The sequence below is a fragment of the Juglans microcarpa x Juglans regia genome, chromosome 7D, assembly GCF_004785595.1.
Source record: "Juglans microcarpa x Juglans regia isolate MS1-56 chromosome 7D, Jm3101_v1.0, whole genome shotgun sequence".
In the NCBI taxonomy this organism is placed as follows: Eukaryota; Viridiplantae; Streptophyta; class Magnoliopsida; order Fagales; family Juglandaceae; genus Juglans; species Juglans microcarpa x Juglans regia.
Window position 1 is genome coordinate 21154245 of NC_054606.1, and position 12647 is coordinate 21166891.

The following is a 12647-nucleotide window of genomic DNA, read 5'->3' on the forward strand; positions in this document are numbered from 1 at the left end:
TTCTTAATTCAGTATAAATTTTATCCTCTGGAATTAGTACTGTTGAAGGAAGGAAGCAAAAGAGTAAAAAAAATAATAATAAAAGAAAAAGGTTTCAAAATGAAATAGAAATATACCTCTCTTGCTCCAACTCTCTGGGCTCATCATGGGTAGCCTGCATGTGTAGTTGGACGATGGAGGAGAGGACATGCGAAAGTTTTCTTCCTCTCTATTTGCTCGAGGCTGGCGGCCAGTGGTGATGCGCAAGAGGTGGCGCTGTTGTTGCACGATGAATGTTCAGAGGGCTGTATCGTAGTGGCTGGGCAGTGGCTCAGAGTATGGAAAAACTTTTGGTGCTCTGTTTTGTTATAGAAAAACAGAGGAAGAGTTGGCCGTGGTGGTGCAGGTTGCGTACATTGTTTGCGGCGATGCTGCTGTGTGTGGACGGTGGTGCATGCATGGAGTGGTGGTGCTGCATATGGCCGAGCTTTTACGGGCAGATGCATAGTTGCTGAGTTGCAATGGTGGGCTGAAGTAAGGTTAAAAATGGGACATGAGAGATATTGGGAGTGCCATAGCTATAACATCACCGAGGAGAATCCCTCCTATGATGATTCAGATGAAATGTCTGAAGAAGGAATTAGGTCTACACCACTTCCACATGGTGCTCTTCTCACTCTTCTGTACATGCATATTAAGCTACAGGTCGAATTAAACTAAAGATGCCAACTACTACTTCATCTTCTGTAAAAAGAATTCTTAGTTTCTGTAAATTTGGTTCTTTAGAAAGTGGTTGTGTACATAAACTGTTTTTGTTATAAAAATCCAGTAGGAACTAGTTTGACAAATAGAAGGTATAGAAATTGCAGACTGGACACTGATATTTTTGGATCAAAATGTTGGATGCTATTTAGATCTTTGGTTTTTCCAGTTGTTGTATTTCGGACTTCAGGCTTCGAAAGCGAAAGATGCATTTGAAAATATAAAGTTAGACACTTGAGGATTGGCCAGTTTGGATCTAAACTCATCTCAATTTATTTTATTTAATTATTATAATTTTTTTAAATTTCAACACAAAATATAATAAACAATTCAATTTTTTCAAATTCTAAAATAATAATAATATTAAAAAATAATATTTTAATAATATTTTATTCAAATTTTAACTTTCATCTCAACTCAACTTAAGTCAGGTCAACATTCAAACGCAACCTAAAGACAGGTTAGACACTTCAAGTTTTCACTTTCCATTTGCTATATCATGTGAGGAGCTTAAGGGTAAGTTTTTTGTACGTTTTCTTTAAGTAAAAAAAGCATTTCTCAACTTAAAATACAAATTAAAATGTCATGTTTCTCTGCTACCTAGCACCATTTCATTAGATTAATAATGAATCACTTGTATCAGTGATGATATAGGAAGAATTTGCCAGTAAGAATTCTGATGTCGTTGAGTTAATAAAAAGTTTGAAATTAATGGAGGTAAAATCTTATTGTTACTAACAAATTAAAATATTTATACAATCACTTCATCTAAAAATGTGTTTCTAATATAATGTAGAAAACAAAATTTTGGATAAAGACAAAGATAATGGTGGTTGACTTGCGCCAGTTATATTTTTACATGTCATGTATTGACTGTAAAAAAAGAACTGGTCATGATTACAATGATAGCTTCCTTTGTTACCATTGTAAAAATCAAAACATTTCCCAACCACGGTATGTATCTTTGACACAAAATGATGAATCATGGTACAAACATCAAATGACATATTTTGAACTACTATTTTTGTTAGACTTTTATTAAATTTATCGCAGGAAGCTTTACTAAAATTATAGATGTTATAAACATATATTGGATTGTATGATATTTTGAACTAATGTTTTTATTTTCTCCAGTATGCCTTAAATTATTAAGTGAAATCAATTATTTTTATAAAATATATATTATTTTTTACAAATAACCATTTTATAAAATTACACGTTTGCACGTTGCTTCCGCCTTGTATATATATTACTAGGTCGGGAGCAACGTGCAAAGCACGTTGCCTAGTTGAGTGAAACAATTTTTTTTTTTTTTACAAAAATAATATGATTTAAAAAAAATGATTAATGAATAATTTATGAATAAAAATAAATAAATTTGAGTAAATATTAGAATAAAAAGTATAATAAGTAAAGATAAGGGGTCAGTAGATCAATACTGATCAGTGCTGCCATTTTCAGAGTTGACGGAGACATAAGAAAAGAAAAATCACTTTTACCCCTTATCACATAATATCTTATCACAGTTCATGGAATTATTAGGTCATATATAATATATATATATATATATATATACATACATATGTGCGATATTGTTTATTGTAGATTATTTGGGTGAGTCTCTTAATTAAATCGTATTAGATATTTCTTAAAATTGGATAATGATCAACAAATATTATAATCCTCAAATGTCATAATCTTCTCATCATTTTATAATATGATATTTGATGATTGTAGGTAAACTATTTATTATATTTTACTTATAAATCTATCATTTAATATAAGTAAATAATAATGAAAAACAAGATTTTGATTCCACCGTAAACTATTTATTATATGAATAAGTATTAAAAATCTCGATCGAGATAATGAAAAGCAAGATTTTGATTCCACCGTAATTTACGGAATGCATTAAGGAATTTTTTTTATTAAACATTATTCCTATCCACTACAAAATGATGCATGTATTCCTTCTTAATGAATAAGTTCCTAACTTACTCGGTATGATTGTTAAAAGTGATTTCAAGAATTCATTAGTTTTTTAAATTTATCTACATATATATCAACTTATTTACATTTAAATATATCTCAATAAAATTTATAGAACACTATTGTTCACATATAAAATATCATTTTATATCACCTAACATCCAAACGTAATACTACCATGTAAATTTCATCCACTAATAAAATAAATTTAATTCCGTACTATAAGACAATGGCATCATATATCAATATTTGTGGCCCTGGCGCCCCAGCCCCATGCTTTGTACCGTCATTCTTTTCATTATTCAAAATGATTTAAAAGGTGAAAAATATTATTACATAAAAGTCTGTAATATTCACGTTCTCTATTTTCCTTTCCCTCCCAATAATATATCCTTTCTTTATTATTATTATTATTAATGGGTTCTCTCTTGCACAACCCCACCACAGCCAACACCTCCCAATAATATATCATTTTTTTTTTGTCAGATTTTATGTATCTTCTTGAAACTTGTTTAAATTTTATCATTTTTAATGTCTGTATCACTGAAGATCTCAAATCATGACAATATCTAATATTGCAGAACTTGGCCAAACATCGAGATTTTCATTTGGATGGACCTGCGGCCTAAGGGGAACCAAAAAAAAAAAAAAAACTCATGCTCGGCGAAAGAGAAAGAAACGCACGCGGACCCACACGAAGAAAAGGAAGAAAACAGCTTGGTTCGTCCCTGGGGCTGGGTACATTTAATTACTGTTGATTATTCCTATTCCATTTATCTTTTAAGAAACACATATAAAGAAGAATTAAATTTCACAAATGTTTTCTTTTAAGAAGCTGTTCACATCACAAATCTACCAGTCTCAATTCTTATCTTGAATAATCGTACCCATCAATTTGTTCATCCATTATAAAACAAAACGATCATAATTTAAAACATCATCATTCAGCGATTAAGTGTAATTTAACACTGCCTTTGGAGTCTATTGGTGGTGGTTGACCACCCCCTTCGAATCAGAGTTTTGATTAAATTACCAAACTTTCATATATAACAACTTTATGGATATACATATGAGAGATATTAAAATCAATTCCACCAAATTTGGATCATATTATAGGTAAAAATACCCCCCATCTGAGACGCCTAAAACCACTATACATAAAACGTAAACATATTTTTACAACTCATTCATTTACGTGTAGGGAAGTTAAGGGGGAAAAAATGTCTGTTTGATTCTCGGGAAAGTAAAGGAATAACACCTTGAAAAATAGATCAATGATAAAAAAAACCTCGAGCATGTAAACTACATGAGTTTCCTCCTTTTTTTCGTTCGTTTCAATAACCGAAACAGAGAGAGCGAAAATATAAAGATGCACATATTAAAACGTCAATACAAGAATCTCCAATTATTAAGTCCAAGATTTGGCAAAAACATATCTCCACCTCCACTTCACCGAACTCAAATTGAACTATCCAAATAGCTGAACCCAACCCTCTTTTTTTCTTTAATCCAAAACAACCAGCGTAAATCACCAATTTTTTAAAAAAAGATTGCCAAAAAAAAAAAAAAAAGGAGGAAAAAAAAACACTACAAATTAGACTTTCTTTACATTTCCCACGTTTCTCAACGTCCAAATAGAAACTTAAACATAATGAGGCACAGAGATAGAGATAGAGAGGTCACCTGTTGAATACAGGTGGGAGGGAAGTAGATCTCCACGGCGAGAATTCCCAAACCCTCGTTCTGTCTGGTTGGCTTCCTCTTCTACTCTTTGGATTTGAAATTTTACAGGAATAGAATAATCTGGACACCTCACGTAGAAATGGTAGCGGGCCGAAATGAAGGTCCCAACTTTCCATCTGACCCATTCGTCGATCTTGATGTTGAGCAACACGGCCCCATTGGCTTGGTCCTGGAAGTTCGGCGAGGAGGAGATGTTGAAGGCGTAGACGGTAGCGTCCGGGAGTACAAATCGGGCTTGCTTGGCTGGAGAATGGCCTAGACAATGAGCAAAGTCACCAGGACGATAAGGTTGAAGATGAGGATGCTCGCTGGATTAAGGCACTATATATAGCCTTAATCGATGTCCTCCCTCAACATGCAAATAAAAAACAACAAATCCAAAAAATCACATCTTGGATCATCTTCAACAACATGAAAAAAGATCAATTTTTTCATAAAAAAAAAAAGAGTTACAACTCCGGATAGAGAAAGGGGAAGAGGGAAGACGCCCAGGGTAGTCCAGCCCAGCCACCTGAAAGCGATGCAGCATCGTGCTCCCCCGCCCAGATCAGCCGGTGTGATATGCCACTAAGAGATGCACCGAAGTCATCTGGCAACCCCTCGCCTAGTCCCTCTCTCCCCGATCTCCTCCCTCAACATCCAAATAAAAAACAAAAAATCCAAAATCAGATCTTGGATCATCTTCAACAACATGAGAAAAAAGAAATATTTTTTCATAAATATGTAAATCATACAACTAAAAAAAAGCCACAACTCCGGACAGAGAGAGGTGAAGAGGAAAAAAATGAGGAAGGATAAGATCACAAAAATCCATCTACAATCTTCAAACCAGTTCAATGGTATGAAGAAAAAAAAAAAACTCAATGATGTAGAAAACAAATCTGAAAAGAGAATACAAACTTAAAAAGGGAAGATGCAGAGAAGAGAGTGAAGAAGAAGAAGAAGAAGAAGAAGAAAAGAGAAGTGGGTCACTTCGGTGAGAAGAAAGAACGTGTAGCGGCTCAATAAAGGACAAAACATTCAACCAGAAGCGAAAAAGCATACAGAGAGAAAAAGCATAAAAATGTGTACTGATACAACCGGCAAAATATAAAAGAGAAAAATAATAAACCAAAACAGTCTAAAACTCAACAGATAAAAATGTCAAAAAAGCAAAACCTGATTGAAAAGACAACGACATTACTGTTTTCAAAGCTGCGATAGTCATATAACGTTGATTTAACGGAGAGTAACGAAAAACAAGAATTTCCGTTTAGTGGCCGTTTCATAGCCACTTATATAATAGTAGAGATATATATAGAAGGCTTTTCAAGCGGTTTTATGATTTGAAGTGCTTTATTGCATGTTTGGCTGCCGTATTTTTTCCCAAGTCAACTATGGAGGTGAATTGCTTTGGCTTCAATAAAGAAGCAAATTAGTGTAGAGATTTATTTTTGGAAAAAAAATCAGTGTAATTGTGATAGTACTGCTACAATTAGTAGAATACAAAAATCGTTATTATAACAGTAAATCCAGATCATTTAGAAGAAAAATATAGTATTGTGAGATTTTTTTTATTGATGATGTTATTTATGTGGATCCACTAAACAAAGCTTTGACAAGAGAAATAGTCTGGAATACATCGAGAGGAATAAGATTAAAACCCATAATTCAAGAGCAATGTATAAGGATACCTAACTTGGGGACTAGAGATCCTAAGAATCGGGTTCAATGGAAAAAACGAATCATATGATGGTCGTAAGAAATGCACTACTTTTTATTTCTCATTCTTATGATGTGAATGTATTTATCCTGTAATATTGTAGAGGACGAGTTTTTGGAGAAACTTTTAATGAAATTTTGTAGCTCTTATGAGTAGGGTGTAAGAATTACAGGAGCACCCTCGACAAATTTCACTTATGTAAGTATGGGAGTGAGGCCGCTCTCTATGAGATTTGGATTTATTTTCGAATGCACTCATGAAATCGGAATGAGCATAAGGTCGTAATGTGCTGGCTAATAAAATTCATGTCAACACCTGTGTTATTATGTGTGAGTAATAATTTTTTATTTCCCTTAAGCATTCATAGTTCAAGTCTGAGATTATTACTGATTCTAGAGTAAATGTTGTTATTTCACTAAGAGAGGGTTCAATGCAGAGCATACCTTCATGATGTATAATAATCATTCTTTATCGAGAATTATCTTTTTTATTTATATTATTTTTTATTATTAAAAAATAGTAGAGGGATGTTGGTATTTTTTAATAATAATTTTTTTATTGATAACGTTTTATTTAAGAGATCATTACTGTTGCTTGTTTCAGTTTTATTTTTTCTTGATTTTGGATGCATGTACGTAAGCCGTTTAGCTTTTAGTGCTTATTAAAATGACCGTCGATTGGCTGCTGTTATTACTCTTGATGACCTATTTTGCCGTTTCCTTTGTAAGACGTCAACTTTTTGTCAATTTATTTTTTCATTGATTACTAAGTTGCCGTTTATTTCTTCCAGAAGAACATAGATTTTGAAGGGTTATTAAAGAGGGTTATTTAAGTTGGTTGCTTTAATTGTTTTCCCGTTTTACGTCAGGTCGGTTGGTTTTTTGTCCAATAGGCTATATATATTTTAAAGAAAGTGAGAGAAAAAGAATAAGTTTAGTGAGTATATATTTTTTAGAATATTTCTAGATAAAAGAGATATGCTCTTTTGAATGGAGGTTTAGACTCGACCACTTATGTAGAGTAGATTTGAGTCATACGACGATCAGTTAAGCTGTTGTATTTTAGAGGAGTCAAGTCAAGAGGGATTCTGCTGCACCTGTTAATTTGAAACTTTGTACACTACAGAAGACTTAAATTTCCTTAAAGAAAGTGAGATTTTCGTACCTCAATTCAAACTGATTTTGTTTGAATATTAATTTCATTATAATTTTTATTATATTATTATGTATTTCACCAATAGACTCTTTCTCTCGCGCTCGCTCTCTCTGCAAAATAGACCACAGTTGTGTGTAGTGAGGTTGGACCTTCCATACGTAGGTGCTTAATTACAATCTTAATTTCTATTTGTAAGCCAATGTTGAACACAGACCCTATCATGTGAGAGTACGAGGGTGCGCATTTTTAAACTTTTTTAATAAATCAAATCTTGTCATGTCAGCATTTCAAAGAGTTATACCGGCTTGTAAATATAATTAGAGCGGTGCTACATTGTCGCCCGAGTAGCACCGTTCGGTGTTACTGCAAGTTGTAAAACTAGTTTTTTTTTCATATTTTTTAATGTATTTAAATATTTTTAAAAAATAAAAAAATACATCAATACATTTAAAATTACTTTCTTCATCATTCAGTAAAAAAAAAAAAACCGAGCGGTAAGATTTGGACGGCATAGTAGACTTTTCCATATAATTATTTCTCTTGATTACCATAAACGACTTTGACTTAGTCGTATTATTGAAGACACTATATCTACACATTTTGATCATAACCCACCCTCATTATTCATCAATAATTGAAAAATAGCTTTGTTCAGTGATCTTCAATATTTGTTATTCATCAATGAAATGTACAACTTCAAGTTTATGAACAGCCTGTTGTATTCATGTCATTCAATTAATTAGCAGAGGAAGCTTTAGAGAGTTTGATACCCACCAAACCTCACATGGTAAGAATAGTATAAACGAACACGAAATCACAGTAAAGCATAACCCATAAGAAAAGGTAATCAAAGTCCACAATTTCAGGTGCCCCTTTTTGCAAAGAACTTCATTGCCCAAATCAAAGTCTATGATATTGCAGTGCATGTAAAATGGATCTCAATTAATTAGGGTCCTCTTTTTTTGCCATTTAAATAGATTGAGGTGCTTAAACATCAGACTCTGCATTTTATTCTCTGGTTTGGATAGTGATTGGAGAGCTGCTGCAGAAGCACACAAGGGCACGCAATACAAAATACAAGGGTCTATAAATTCTAAGTCCTACTGTCACTCAATTGAATTGTTATTTTGAGTTAAAAATTATTGGGAGGGTGTCATTGAAGCTTGGACAGCTCAAACATACTACTTCATCACGCGATACTCCAATTCAATTTTATTGCTCAAAGAAGTCTTACATCATCTCATTGGAAACAACAGAATTACTCCAATTCAATTTAGTATTAAAGGTTCCCATGTGGATTTATTTATTTCTGTGTTTAACATAATAAATAAATACATACATATTGGAAAATTTTGGAAAACTAATTGCATTATATATCAAATGAAGAAAAAAAATTAAAAACATAGAATTCCAAATCCACTAATGAGAAATGCTATGCATCAATTACTATTCACTTCCACATCCTCCACCTATAGCTTTTTCATAGGATGTAGAGGTGTTTTTCATAGGGTGTGAGAGTATTTTTCATAGAGTGTGGGATGGTGAATAGTGACTGATGAGAAGAATTTTTCTCCACTAAATCTTGGGTTTTTATGTAAAAAACACTAAGCTTCTTAGAAAAATTGCCACAGATATAATTAGGAAATTAAAAGGGAAGGAAGTCGAGTAGAATCAGGCAAAAAGAAGGGGTTTGAGAGGGTGATGGCTAACTTGGTACCTAACCTATCATTTAACCATCATGTCTTTTTTATTCAATTCTACCATGAAATTTCTGAACAAGAGGATTGTAATCAATTTGTAACTTTGACACGGAAGGATTTTCTTCACCCTGTTATAAAAAAACTGTGATCGCCAGCCGACCGTATTTGTTGGCTTGGAGATAAGTGTCTGTTTGATTTAAAGATCATTAAGTCTAAATGATCAAAGGGTCGTATAGGAATAAAAAGGAAAACCTTCTGATTATTATTATTATTACTTTTTTTTTTTTTTTTCTTTTAAGAAGAGAACGATTAATGAGTACTTTAAGCATCGACCTTCAAGCACTATATAAATTTGGATTTGCCTAACAATCCATCTTCAAATCCTCCTCTATGCATATCTGTTAGCAAGAAACTCACTGCTTAAAACAGACTATAATCATGGGCTTTTCAAGTACTTCTGTCTTGGTTTTCTTCCTTCTTCTGGTTTTGGTGCTCTTTGTGGCAAATGGGCAGCCCCTGGTTCCTGCATTGTTCCTATTTGGGGACTCCATTGTTGATGTGGGTAACAACAACCACATTCACACCATTATAAAGGCAAACTTCCCTCCTTATGGAAGAGACTTTGCAAAACATGAACCAACCGGGAGGTTCTGCAATGGAAAGCTTGCCACAGACTTCACTGGTACATGACATGACATGACATGATTCTTCTCCTTAAACTTCAATGTCTTCAAGTTCTGGTTCTCTCATGAAGTTCACTTTTTTTTATTTGTGTTTACTTTAATGGCAGCCGAAGTCATAGGCTTCACTTCTTATCCACTAGCTTATCTTAGTGGAAGAGCCAGAGGAACCAACCTCTTGATTGGTGCCAACTTCGCCTCAGCTTCTTCCGGTTACTATGATGATACAGCCAATCTATATGTAAATATAGTATTTATTCATTTATTTATCTTAATAGATCTCATCCGTTCATTTGCATGGCAAGATACATCCAGTGACTTTTTTTTAGCTATGAAATGGTATGAGTTGTGGATTATGGTGGCATAGGATGCGATCCCATTGAGTCGGCAGCTGGAGTACTACAGGGAGTACCAGAATAAGGTGGTCAAAGTTGCAGGGAGATCAAATGCTTCATCAATAATATCTGGTGCAATCTACCTTGTTAGTGCTGGGAGCAGCGACTTTCTTCAGAACTATTACATTAATCCTCTTCTCTACGAGCACTTTACCCTTGATCAGTTCTCAGAGATTCTCCTGCAATCCTTCAAAAATTTCATTCAGGTTCCTCCCCATATGTTTATCATTGTTTTTTATCCCAAGCACTAAGAACTTAACAAAGTCCTTGTGACAGAAACTATATGCATTGGGAGCAAGGAGAATTGGAGTAACGACATTGCCACCATTGGGATGCTTGCCTGCAGCTATGACAATATTTGGCTTGGGTAGCAACGAGTGTGTAGAAAGGTTGAACAAAGGTGCAGTTTCCTTCAATTACAAGCTCAATGCCACATCTCAGGGGCTGCAAAATAACCTCCCTGGCCTCAAATTGGTGCTCTTTGACATCTACCAACCTCTCTATGAACTTGTCATAAACACCACAAAACATGGTATGCCAACATCTACAGAAAAAAATGAAAAAAAAAAAAAAAAATCTATTTACGAGTCTGTTTATCGACGCACTAGACACATGTCGGAACATGCCACCATGTCAACTAGTTTCTTGTTGTGTTAACAGGGTTTTTTGAGGCAAGGAAGGCATGCTGTGGAACAGGGTTGCTAGAAACCTCAATACTGTGCAATCGGGAATCGGTAGGGACGTGTGCAAATGCATCAGAGTACGTATTCTGGGACGGTTTCCATCCCTCGGAGGCTGCAAACAGCTTTTTATCTGATAGCTTGATTTCAAGTGGCCTTTCTCTGATCTTCTAATAATCCAATATTTGCAACTACATCTACTTTGATCTTCTTCACCTGATCTTGGGAGAGTTTGGTTTATTGTTGTTATGTTTCTTGTGGTTTTATTTGCGATATGGATAGAAAAAATGTGCTATATTTTATGTGATTATGAATAATCCTTTTGGAATTATAAGAAGAAATCAGGGAATTTACATTTTACAATTCAGAATTACCACCATTTTTCAATTTATGTCCCGAGTTGTCAAAATTGGTAATTGGCAATTTACGCTTTAAGTTATCAAATTTTTAATATCTGACTAGTGAGTTCAATGTATCTTCATCGATGGTATAAATAATTAAACACAGGGCTACAAAATATTCGCCCATTTTTTCAACTAAACAAAATGACATAACCAGAAAATTTTCTCTGATTTTCTTGGAGACCAAACAAATTTAACACTTCGCAAATAAAAAATCAAAACATAGAATCTGTGGAAAAAAAAATGAAAACAGAAAAATGAAATGGGAGAAAAATAAATTGAAATGGGATTCGAACATCAATGTGATAGAAAAAAAGTGAGGACTTGAAGATAATAATATTGATCGAAAAAATAACTTTCTAAATAATTATTTAAATATACGACATCATATTGTTTTTTAACAAATGATATTGTTCGAAAAACAAAAACATGGGTTGATGCCTCTCTACGGAAATAATTGGATTTAATTCCAGAATTACATTAACTCAATTTAAAAAAAAAAAAAAAAAGAAGGAAGGAAATGCAAAAACTCGCACACCCCTCAATGGAGGATGAACCATCTGAGGTGTTGGCGGCTCCCATCGCCATCACTTGCAGAGAGGAATCGCTGATCCCTTCGTCCATGGCCGTGGTTCTCGGAAACTTAAAAGCTCTTTTGTCAGTCGCCTCCCTTCAGGCCATGGTAGTGGACGACAATAGCCGTCCGGTTGCTCTCGACGTCGTTTTTTCTAACATGTCGAAGAGATTGGAGCCTTACACTTTCTACCACGCTACTATTGCTTCCAAGAGCTTCGACTCGGACGAATAGATTCGGAATCAGAGAGTCGAAAGTACGGTGGACCCGCATGGGTTTTGACAAGGACTTGATGCGGATGGAGGCGTCGACACTACATTTAAACTGAAGACTAGTAGCAGAAAAAAAGGCCATTCGCATCAAAAGTTTTGAACTTTTGTTCAATTGGCAGATAGAGAGTTAGTATTTAGCAAGAGAATTTGGACATTTTTTTGTTTAGAGATTTAGCGACTGTGGTATCCTTTCTGTCTCAGTGCTTTGCGATTGAAGAAGCTTTTCTGTCATTTGCCTTTAGGATAATTATTTACATTAGGCTATAGCCGTAACACACCTCATGTGTGCGGAGTTAAAAAAAAAAAAATCATGTGAGGTGTGTGGAGAGTGCGGCTGATGTATAGTCGCACTATTTTCTTTAATCACTTCTCACAAAAATCCAGAGAGTGGGGCGGGAAAGGTGAGAGCGAGGTGAACTTTGTTGGCCGTTTGAATTGCTGGTTGTTGGCGATGTGATGGAAGCCTGACTCTCACTCAAGTGTATGTGGCGTATTGAGTGATTGAATCTAGGGTTACTTCAAGGCAATACCAAGATCCGAATGGTTGGAAGATGAAAATCAAGACTAACTGGAGCTAACACTCAATTCTTGAAAATTAGGATGACAAAGCATAAG

At 34.3% G+C, this 12647-nt stretch overlaps 1 protein-coding gene across 1 annotated transcript; it reads left to right on the plus strand.

The window, feature by feature from the left end:
* Positions 1 to 9347: 9347 nt before the first annotated feature.
* On the plus strand, positions 9348 to 11158 carry LOC121238349 (GDSL esterase/lipase At5g22810-like). Its single transcript, XM_041135188.1, has 5 exons — positions 9348 to 9712; positions 9821 to 9951; positions 10078 to 10311; positions 10382 to 10637; positions 10766 to 11158. Exons 1-5 carry the CDS (start codon positions 9469 to 9471, stop codon positions 10957 to 10959), a joined length of 1059 nt encoding a protein of 352 aa, XP_040991122.1. The 5' UTR covers positions 9348 to 9468; the 3' UTR covers positions 10960 to 11158.
* The last annotated feature ends 1489 nt before the right edge of the window (positions 11159 to 12647 follow it).